General features: G+C 51.4%; 1 protein-coding gene across 1 annotated transcript; it reads left to right on the plus strand.

Annotated features, from left to right (window-relative positions):
- Positions 1-739: 739 nt before the first annotated feature.
- LOC142483208 (agmatinase, mitochondrial-like) lies at positions 740-10,318 on the plus strand. The gene is made up of 5 exons (XM_075583276.1): positions 740-846; positions 1,318-1,513; positions 4,309-4,488; positions 4,700-4,784; positions 8,668-10,318. Exons 1-5 carry the CDS (start codon positions 773-775, stop codon positions 8,739-8,741), a joined length of 609 nt encoding a protein of 202 aa, XP_075439391.1. The 5' UTR covers positions 740-772; the 3' UTR covers positions 8,742-10,318.
- The last annotated feature ends 932 nt before the right edge of the window (positions 10,319-11,250 follow it).

Consider the following 11,250-nt stretch of genomic DNA (forward strand, 5'->3'; position numbering starts at 1 on the left):
TTTTCAGGCATTTATACCATTTGATGCCCGAATGGGATTGTGCATTGTACAATGTGTTTATACTGGAACCACAGGGTCGTATGTAGGATATGAATGAGGCCAGATAGCTCAACACGTCCCCTTTTGAAAGCACACCAAATCCTTTATATTTTCTTTAACGTTATTGGGGAAGTCACAGAAATAAAGGCTGCTTGTAGATAGTATAGTATGGTGAGAGAGTGCTTCTCTAGGTAAAGGTGCTTTGCTATGGGGGGGGGGGGAAGGTAAAAATGGATTGCCTTGCAAGGGAGTAGATTGCAGAAGAAGTACTCACTCGGCCTGCTAGAATGGAAAAGGAAGTGTGGGATTCCTGGGAGGCAGAAATAGTCTCAGGACCAAACTAACTTGTCAGCAGAGACAGGGGAGGTGGGTAGACCCATTCTCCGCTAGGAGAATTGGGAGGTTGCTAGGGCAACCAGCTACTGGCTGTGTGGAGAGGGGAATGTATAACAATAATGTATCAGTTACACAGGCACTGTGTTTTTTTCAGAGCAGAGAAACATGCAACTGAAATAAGGAGCTGGCAGTCAGAAAGCTGCAAAGTTGGGGGACAGAAATAAACAATCCTGTTCCAGGACAGTGTTGCAGCAAAAAAGTTCAAAATGAAACAGGGATGTTATCTGAAATCTGGACTTTGCTTTTACAATGGATCTGGGGGTTGATATCCACAGCACAACAGAGCAAGCAGGCTGTGAATGTTCAGGTTTAACGTTAATATAATATTTATATTTGCATGAATATTCTCCTCTCCTGTGCAGGTGGTGATCATACAATCACGTATCCCATTCTTCAGGCAGTTGCTGAAAAGTAAGTCACTGGGCATCGTGCACTAAAAGGTCACCCAACTCCAGTGTGCACAGAAAGTGACTTCTCCTCTGTCTGCTAAGAATGAGTCTCATCCCCGTGCACATAATCAGCAATGTTTTTGTAGGGATACGTGTGCAGAAACCACAGTCAATGCTGCAGCTTTAAATAAAGACATACAGTATGGTAGGAAAGACATTTACCCGCTTCTAGTTAATATTCCCACCATGTTACTAATACATTCATAATCACTTTATTTCCTTTATTATTTCCTGGTCAGGCACATAGTTCCCCTGAGTTCCTATATTCAATTGGTGAGATTACAGAGCAATGCACAGATGACCCAATCATTTTGCCCAAGCCACCTGTCCTCAAGCCCAGTGTATCCTTAAAACCTGCCCTGGGTGTTGTCCTTGAGGACTGGCGTTGGGGAGCCTCTGCTCTAGATGAACACCTCTCTGTATTGGGTTCCAGGCATGGTCCTGTGGGCTTGGTACATGTGGATGCTCACACTGACACCGGAGACACGGCGCTGGGAGAGAAGATCTATCACGGAACGCCGTTCCGACGCTGCGTGGAGGAGGGACTCCTGGACTGTACGCGGGTTGTGCAAATCGGGATCCGAGGCTCCTCCTACAGTCCTGACCCTTATAAATACTGCCGGGACCAGGTAACCAGCCTGCCAGGCAAAGAACAATTGGAAGGCTGAATGCCTGTAACTGTGGTACGGGGGAGGAGCAATTCCAGCCCAGGCTGCTTCATTACCAGCTGAGCTGGCCTTCAAATGTCAGCATTTCCCAGCCTCCTCTGTTAGCTGCAAACTCAGAATCTCTCCTCCTTTCCTCTCCTCCGCCTCTCCTTATATATTCTCCTCCTCAGTAGGGGCCACTTGCCCTCTGCCCTCCACAGTCCACGTTAGGTTAGCAAAGCTAAAGTCTTACCTGTATATCCACCCCCGTTTTGTATATATGTTGTTCAGATGGTAATAATGCATTGCTTCGATTCACCACCACAGTCTCAGATAGCCGTGCAGTGATGGGGTAGCCAGGTGTCCAGTATTGTACCGGACTGTCCTGTATTTGCACACTCTCTGTCCAGTAAAAAATTAGAGGTTATACTGGACATGTAGGTGTATACCGGTATTACCTCTCTGGACATGTATATGTCCGGTATATTACCTCTCTGGACATAGTGACCTGACCGGTTTGGGGGCCTGCGGGATTTCCCAGAGCAGGGCTGTTGCTAGGGGGCTGGCCAGCTTCCTCCATCCTGATTGGCTACATTAGCCAGCAGCAGCCAATCAGGAGCAGGCAGCAGGAGCCTGAGGCCAAGGAGAGGAGGAAACAGCACGGAGCGGAGAGTGGTGTGTGTGTGTGTGTGTGTATATATATATATATATATACTTCACTTTGCTGTGGAGGGTTTTTGTCACTTTTTTTACTCACCATAACCAAACTAAGTATGGTAAACCCCATCCTTTAGCTTCTTTGCATACCCAGTTAACCAACCCCACACTGATGTGACCCATTAAGGTCGAAACAGCTGTCTGTGGGTGGGTTTTCTGGGTATGCACCTTAACCCTGGCTGTGCTCAAAGCTGTGACCATGCAGCAAGCTTAAGCCTATAGGGAACCATGTTAAAAATGGTTTTTGAAGCAAAAAGTGGCACTGTGTGCTCATTTGCATGTCATTTCCCAGAATCCCTTGCTGCAGTGGAAGTGCTGTCTGCTGGGTGATAATGGTGAAAGGCGGGGTTGCAGACCTGCCTAAGACATGCAGATGAGCATACAGTTGTATTTACATTTATATATATGTATGTATATATATATATGTATATATATATATCTATATATATATATATATATATATATCTATATAATTAAAAATCTTGTTTGAGAGTGTCTGGAGACCATTTGAGTGGTCTGTCGGTCCGCCCGCCCTCCACGGCTCTCATTGGCTGGTCTACTTGAAGCCACTGTTCCACTCACACCAGTGTGGACTGCTCACACCCCAGAGCTTCCTCATACTGTGAGATTTGGGAGACTACCCTGTGGATTACATCCAGAACACACACACACCAATCCCCCCCCCCCCCCTCCCTGGAGACGCTGACGAGACGATCACCAGGACACCAAAAGTAAGTACAACACTCACCCCCCCACTATCACCCCTCTGGCCCTCCTCAACGGCTGGCCGCCCTTGATCACCCACCCTCTCACCCCTCCGTCCTTCCCGGAGCTGTCCCGCAACAACGGAACCACTCCCTATCACCACTACGGCCCCTTTGCTACGCTCTTACCCCACGCGACACTTTCCGCCCCGTGTCCTCTAAAACGAGCACGATCCACCCCCCCCCCCCAACAACACCCTCTACCCCACAACTCCACCGCCACACTGCAACAACGCTAACACCACCCCCCCTGCCACCACTCCGCGGGACCTCACAAACAGCCCGCTCACCACCACCACCCCTGGCAACACTATGCCCCCACGCACTTACCCCACACCGCCAACGCCGGACCGCAAACACGACGTTAACACCCCCCCCCCCCCCTCACCACTCCGGCCGCTGCCGCCGCGGGGACACACAGAACAGGTCGCACCCCCTGTCCCTCCCTGCCCTTCCCTTTGCCCCCCCTGCCCTTCCCTTTGCCCCCCCTGCCCTTCCCTTTGCCCCCCCCTGCCCTTCCCTTTGCCCCCCCCTGCCCTTCCCTTTGCCCCCCCCTGCCCTTCCCTTTGCCCCCCCTGCCCTTCCCTTTGCCCCCCTGCCATTCCCTGCCCTTCCTGCCCTCTGACCCACACCCTTGTTTAATATATCATGCACCCTGTATTAAAGCAGCACGACTCCTCTTATTGTACCAGAGGGTCTCCCGTTGGTTTCAGCTCGAGACCCCCAGATACATACTAGTTAAAGTAGCGCCATAACTTGCTGATTTTTAAATCCCCCTACGTCACGAGGGCCAATGGGAAACCTCGACTGATGACGTCGCAGCTTCCTATTGGCCTGTGTAATGCGGGACATTTAAACCCCCATTTTGTTTCCCCGGGAGGGGGGGGGGATGAAACATGCTACTTTTACCGGTAATTATCTTGGCGCTGAAAAAAAGCACGTTTCCCATCCCGGTAAGAAAGGTGGGGTTCGAAAACACAAAGGGTGGGGGGAGTTGGTGCTTTAACATGACTGCCTTCCCATTCAGAGGCCAGTGTGTAATACACGGGTGCGCCTCTCCAGTCCTCAAGGGCCACCAGCAGGTCAGGTTTTCAGGATACCCCTGCTTCAGCACAGGAGGCTGAATCAGTGGCTCAGTTGAAGACTGCTGCTGATTGAGCCACCTGTGCTGAAGCAGGGATATCCTGAAAAGCTGACCTGTCGGTGGCCCTTGGGGACTGGAGTGGCCCACCCCTGGTGTAATAGGTACTCGCCTTGCTTCCTTAATGCTTTCCGACCCCCCGCGGTATCGTGCAGGGTTTCCGCATGGTGCTCGCTGACGATGTCTGGTTTAAATCACTGGTCCCGCTGATGGCAGAAGTGAGGCAGCAAATGGGAGAGAAACCAGTCTACATCAGCTTTGACATCGATGGACTGGACCCGTCCTTCGCTCCTGGGACTGGCACGCCAGAGATCGCCGGCCTCACCCCCAGCCAGGTAAAAGAGTATCCTTATTTTACAATGCACCCGTCTGTTGTACAGCATCTTACAAAAGGCACAATAAGGAATAACACGGTGTAACACAGGGGTGCGAGAGTTAGGACACTCACAACAGATGAGGGGAATTTAAAAGGCAAAATAGTCCAAACATGTCCTCATTTGTCCGTTGACCTTCTAATTTAACGATAACATATATATCTGTTCTTAGGCTCTGGAGATAATCCGTGGCTGTGCGGGTCTCAATGTCGTGGGCTGTGACCTTGTGGAAGTGGCGCCAATATATGATCTCTCCGGTGAGTGCCCGGAAAGTGAGGTCAGCACATGGGGGCAGGTAACTGTGGGCAGGGTGATGGGTCTCGGTCCCAGCACGGTGACATGGTGGGCTTAATCTGCTCTGCGCGCATGGATCCATATCATTTATTTATACAATGTGTTACCAGGAAGTAATACACTGAGAGTTACCTCCTGTTTCCAAGTATGTCCTGGTCATAGAGTTATAATGACAAATAATACATGGTTACAAATACAGTTACATTAATAAACAAGTTTATACATTATGTAGTAACTCGCCTGGCTCCAGAGTACAAACTCAGCCAGTGCTGGAGCCGAAATCTTCCCCAGCTAGGGGAAGACGGCTTTGCAGCATATTGAAAAGGGGCAATCTATATATATAAAATCGAATGGTTAGTGCTATCTGCGGTGAATCTGATTGGTCCTCAGCCTCTGGCCAATCAGATTGTGGGTCTGACATCACCCAACTGCCACTGTGTTCCCCCTCGGCAACACACACACACACGCCCCCCCCCATCACACTCACCTCCCTCACTCCCCGGCTGCGCTCCAACTCACCTCCCTCCCTGGCGACGCTCCAACTCACCTCCTTCACTCCCCGGCTGCGCTCCAACTCACCTCCCTCCCTGGCGGCGCTCCAACTCACCTCCAACTCCCCTCCCCTCCCTCCCTCCAACTTCCCTCCCTCCCTCCACCTCACCTCCCAGGCGGTGCTCCACTCACATCACCTCCCTCCCTCCAACTCACCTCCCTCCCCGGCGGCGCTCCAACTCACCTCCTTCACTCCCCGGCTGCGCTCCAACTCACCTCCCTCCCTGGCGACGCTCCAACTCACCTCCTTCACTCCCCGGCTGCGCTCCAACTCACCTCCCTCCCTGGCGGCGCTCCAACTCACCTCCAACTCCCCTCCCTCCCTCCAACTCCCCTCCCTCCACCTCACCTCACCTCCCCGGCGGTGCTCCACTCACATCACCTCCCTCCCTCCAACTCATCTCCCTCCCCGGCGGCGCTCCACTCACATCACCTTCCCGGCGGCGCTCCATTCACATCACCTCCCCGGCGGCGCTCCACTCACATCACCTCCCCGGCGGCGCTCCACTCACATCACCTCCCTCCCTCCAACTCACATCACCTCCCTCCCCGGCGGCGCTTCACTCACATCACCTCCCCGGCGGCGCTCCACTCACATCACCTCCCTCCCTCCAACTCACATCACCTCCCCGGCGGCGCTCCACTCACATCACCTCCCCGGCGGGGGAACAGGCAGACTGCAGCTGCCACGTGGTGCCGAGCGCCCAAGATGGCGGCGCCCGGAAGGACCCCCTTCCTCCCTCGTGGCGCCAAGTGCCTAAGATGGCGGCGCCCGGAAGTAGAGGTAAGGGGGTGGTGTGTGCGTCCGTCCCCCTTCTGCCCCCCTTCTGCCCGATCACGGTGGCTGCCTCCCTGCCACTGGGCGCCGCCACTGCTCCCTTCACCTCACAGACCTCAGGGGCGCCACAGCCGCACCACCCTCTCCCGCCTCCTTACCGCCTGATACACACCTCGGCACGCCCTTAACATACTGGCGGGGGGAGCAGAGCAGTGGCGGCCGCAGCGGGGCTGACTGTCCTCACTTCACCCACCCTGTCACTAACTCACCCACCCACCCTGTCACTAACTCACCCACCCTGTCACTAACTCACCCACCCAGTCACTAACTCACCCACCCAGTCACTAACTCACCCACCCAGTCACTAACTCACCCACCCAGTCACTAACTCACCCACCCAGTCACTAACTCACCCACCCAGTCACTAACTCACCCACCCAGTCACTAACTCACCCACCCAGTGACTAACTCACCCACCCAGTGACTAACTCACCCACCAACCCTGTCACTAACTCACCCACCCAGTCACTAACTCACCCACCCAGTCACTAACTCACCCACCAACCCTGTCACTAACTCACCCACCCAGTCACTAACTCACCCACCCAGTCACTAACTCACCCACCCAGTCACTAACTCACCCACCCAGTCACTAACTCTCCCACCCAGTCACTAACTCACCACCCACCCAGTCACTAACTCACCCACCCACCCAGTCAATAACTCACCCACCCACCCAGTCACTAACTCACCCACCCAGTCACTAACTCACCCACCCAGTCACTAACTCACCCACCCACCCAGTCACTAACTCACCCACCCACCCAGTCACTAACTCACCCACCCAGTCACTAACTCACCCACCCAGTCACTAACTCACCCACCCAGTCACTAACTCACCCACCCAGTCACTAACTCACCCACCCAGTCACTAACTCACCCACCCAGTCACTAACTCACCCAGTCACTCACCCACCCACCCAGTCACTAACTCACTCACACACCCAAGTCACTAACTCACTCACCCACCCAAGTCACTAACTCACCCATCCACCCACCCAAGTCACTAACTCACCCACCCACCCAGTCACTAACTCACTCAACCACCCACCCAGTCACTAACTCACCCACCCACCCAGTCAATAACTCACCCAGTCACTAACTCATTCCCCCAAACACTAACTCACCCACCCACCCAGTCAATAACTCACCCAGTCACTAACTCATCCACCCAGTCACTAACTCACCCACCCACTCACTAACTCACCCACCCACCCACCCAGTCACTAACTCACCCACCCACCCACTCACTAACTCACCCACCCACTCACTAACTCACCTACCCTGTCACTAACTCACCCACCCTGTCACTAACTCACCCACCCAGTCACTAACTCACCCACTCACCCACCCAGTCACTAACTCAGTCACCCACCCAGTCACTAACTCACTCACCCAGTCACTAACTCACTCACCCACCCACTAACTCAACAGTCACAAACTCAGCCACCCACCCAGTCACTAACTCACCCACCCAGTCACTAACTCACTCACCCAGTCACCCACCCACCCAGTCACTAACTCACTCACCCACTCACCCATCCAGTCATTAACTCACCCACTAACTCACTCACCCACTAACTCACTCACCCACCCAGTCACTAACTCACCCACCCACCCAGTCACTAGCTGAGAGACCCCGCTCACTAACTCACCCGCTCGCTCACCCGCTCACTCACCCGCCCACTCACTAACTGACTAACTCACCTGCCCAGTCACTAACTCACCCGGTCACTAACTCACCCACCCACAGAGAGAGGGTAATGGGGAGCAGAGATAGGGGGTGAGTGGACAGAGAGGGGGAGCGGGACCATTCAATCCCGGGCAACGCCGGGTATATCAGCTAGTTTAAAATAAAATAGGTCACCATAATGACCCACTCCCGTTTATTTATCCCCCATTAAACCTGTAACTGCTAAAAAAAGGTATACTTCTCTCCCTGAAAGTCTCCTTACCCCAGTGCAAGTCAGGGAAGGGATCGCCCCGTTTGCTTACAAAGTCTCATACAAAGGAGATTCCATAGCTCCAAATAACTCTGCCCCCTGTCCTCATTAGGGTTGCCAGGTGGCTTCTCCAAAAATACTGGACACAATGGTAAAAGGTGCGACGCACTCTGCTCCATGCTGTTTCCTCCTCTCCTTGGCCCCACCCCAGGCTTCTGACATTTCCTCCTGATTGTCTGCATTACCCAGCAGCAGCCAATCAGGATGGAGGAAGTTGCCCAGCCCCCTAGCAACAGCCCTGCTTGGGGAAATCCCGCGGCCTCAATAGGCTGGAAATGCATTATGGCTGCATATCACTTGACTGGAGATTAACACTTTAACAAAGCAATAAAGGCTTCACGGTATATTGGATAAAGGCCACTATGTTCCTGACTCCTTGTAGAACCAGACGTCATACTGTAAGCCCATTGCATTCTGAGTTCTCCTTATGATTAAATCTCTCTGCATTCCCAGGTAACACCGCGCTGACTGCAGCAAACCTCCTGTTTGAAATGCTTTGCACCCTGCCAGGTGTGGAATCCGTTTAACCCTGTCACGGCCGGTCCTGCGTCATGGTGGAGAACAACTTCTTCAAAGGACCCTTACCTCTGTGGTCACACAGCCCTGCTGCATTTTAGGGAATGCGGAGAAATAGTTACCGTCGATGCTATTCCAGCACCTCTTTAATACGCCGTGAAGCCGCATCCCAGGATGGAGAAGAGATCAGCTCCATTTCATTGATTGGGCCACAAATGTTCTCCAGCATAGGGAAGTGACTTCAGAGCATATTGATTAAGGGCCTAAAACAGGGGTGGCCAACTCCAGGTCTTGAGGGCCACCAATAGGTCAGGTTTGCATGATATCCCTGCTTCAGCACAGGTGGCTCAGTCCAAGACAGTCAAGTCTTTGAGCCACCTGGGCTGAAGCTGGGATATCCTGAAAATATGACCTGTTGGTGGCCCTTGAGGACTGGAAATCGCTTCCCCCCCACCCCCCCCACCCCAAGCCTAAATGTGCAGCCCCAATCAATCACTCAAAATTTTGTTTTCCATTAGGTATTCCTGAATATTATCCCGTATTAAACCTTCAAGTAGTTTCCCTACTATTGAAGTCAGGCTTACAGGTCTGTAATTCCCCGGGGGTGATCTAGCTCCCTTTTTAAATATAGGCACCACATCTGCTTTACGCCAATCTTGTGGTACTGAGCCTGATCTGTGGTACTGCTGGTTCCCCTGGCTAGCCGGATATCTCCTGCAGAGATAGGCGCCTCAGTGTCTGCGGCAGGCAAAGGCTCTGTGTTCCGGACCAACGTCTCCCAGACATGAGCGCCACCCATCCCCACTCTCCCTTTGTCCCCCGCACTGCACCCCCCCCCCCTTCTCGACTAGCGATAACCATGTTCCCTTGGCGTGCACGCTCGGTAACTGTATTATTAGCCTAGCACACATAGAGAACAACAGAATACACTTTCACAGTTACAGAAATACATTGAATAAAGGTTTCCACATATACATTGTAAAACGCAGGTTTTTGGGCCAGATGAACCACATAAGGGCTGTTATATAGTGTGTGCGGCCGTGCGCGCGTGCGTGCGTGTGCGAAGGCGCGTGTATGTGCCGCACAGATTTTGTGTGTGTACTGTGCGCAAGTGTAAGGTAGTGTGTGTGTGTGTGTGTGTGTGTGTGTGTGTGTGTGTGTGTGTGTGTGTGTGTGTGTGTGTGTGTGTGTGTGTGTGTGTTTAAATGCATTTTCAAATAAATGAATCCTTTAATAATTTTTTTAATAATATTGTACCCACACATACATACATACATACATACATACATACATACATATATACACACACACATACATACACACACACACACATACATATATACACACACACATATACATACACCCACCCACACATACATACACCCACACATACATACATACACACACCCACACATACATACATACATACACACACCCACACATACATACATACACACACACACATACATACACACACACACATACATACACACCCACACATACATACATACACACACCCACACATACATACATACACACACACACATACATACATACACACACCCACACATACATACACACACCCACACATACATACATACACACACCCACACATACATACATACACACACCCACACATACATACATACACACACACACATACATACATACACACACACACACACCCACACATACATACATACATACACACACCCACACATACATACATACACACACCCACACATACATACACACACCCACACATACATACATACATACACACACACACACATACATACATACATACATACACACATACATACACACATACATACACACATACACACATACATATACTGTATACACACACATACATATATACACACACACATATACACCCACACATACATACTGTGACATAGTCCAAAGATGTTAGGCAGCTTTCTGCCCCGTTTTAGAGCAGAAAGTGCAGGAATAGTTAATGATCCGTTCCACAGCTTCCCATTAACTCAGGCAGCTGGATGGAAAATCCAGACCACAGATTACAATGGCTCTAGTTCTCCCTCACCTGCTCTTCTAATCACATGCACAGGTACTTAGAGCAGAGAGGTTTTGCATTTCACTCTCTCTCCTTGGAGCCTGGGGGCTGGGGGTGTCGCTGCTCCCCTGCATCCAGTATCGGGGTTGACGGCCCCTCCACGTATCACAGTACCAGAGGATTTGCCTGGACTCCACGAACAGATAAGACAAAACAAATGGTTACTGCTGTTGCTAAAAGACTGTACTGTATCTTGTGACCCTAAATGAGAGAGCATTGTTTTAAGCTGGGGAACCAGTTTAGTTGGCCAGCAGCTGTTAGAGAGACTGATTCTGATGTGTAGTTAGATCCCTGAAAGGGATAGGATTTTGCTTATATGATTTTGGTTTTATTTCTTGAAATAACAGTGTGGGAAATATGGTAACACTGAAATATGTGAACTGCTGAATGAAAGTATCTGAGTACCTCTAACCTTCACATGT

Source organism: Ascaphus truei, unplaced genomic scaffold, assembly GCF_040206685.1.
Source record: "Ascaphus truei isolate aAscTru1 unplaced genomic scaffold, aAscTru1.hap1 HAP1_SCAFFOLD_3078, whole genome shotgun sequence".
Classification (NCBI taxonomy): domain Eukaryota; kingdom Metazoa; phylum Chordata; class Amphibia; order Anura; family Ascaphidae; genus Ascaphus; species Ascaphus truei.

Excerpts from the sequence above, each read along its gene's own strand:
- LOC142483208 (XM_075583276.1), top strand. The coding sequence starts at position 773 with ATGAATATTCTCCTCTCCTGTGCAGGTGGTGATCATACAATCACGTAT. Across the intron at positions 1,514-4,308 it reads ATAAATACTGCCGGGACCAG|GGTTTCCGCATGGTGCTCGC; the intron begins GTAACCAGCCTG and ends GGTATCGTGCAG. Across the intron at positions 4,489-4,699 it reads CCGGCCTCACCCCCAGCCAG|GCTCTGGAGATAATCCGTGG; the intron begins GTAAAAGAGTAT and ends ATCTGTTCTTAG.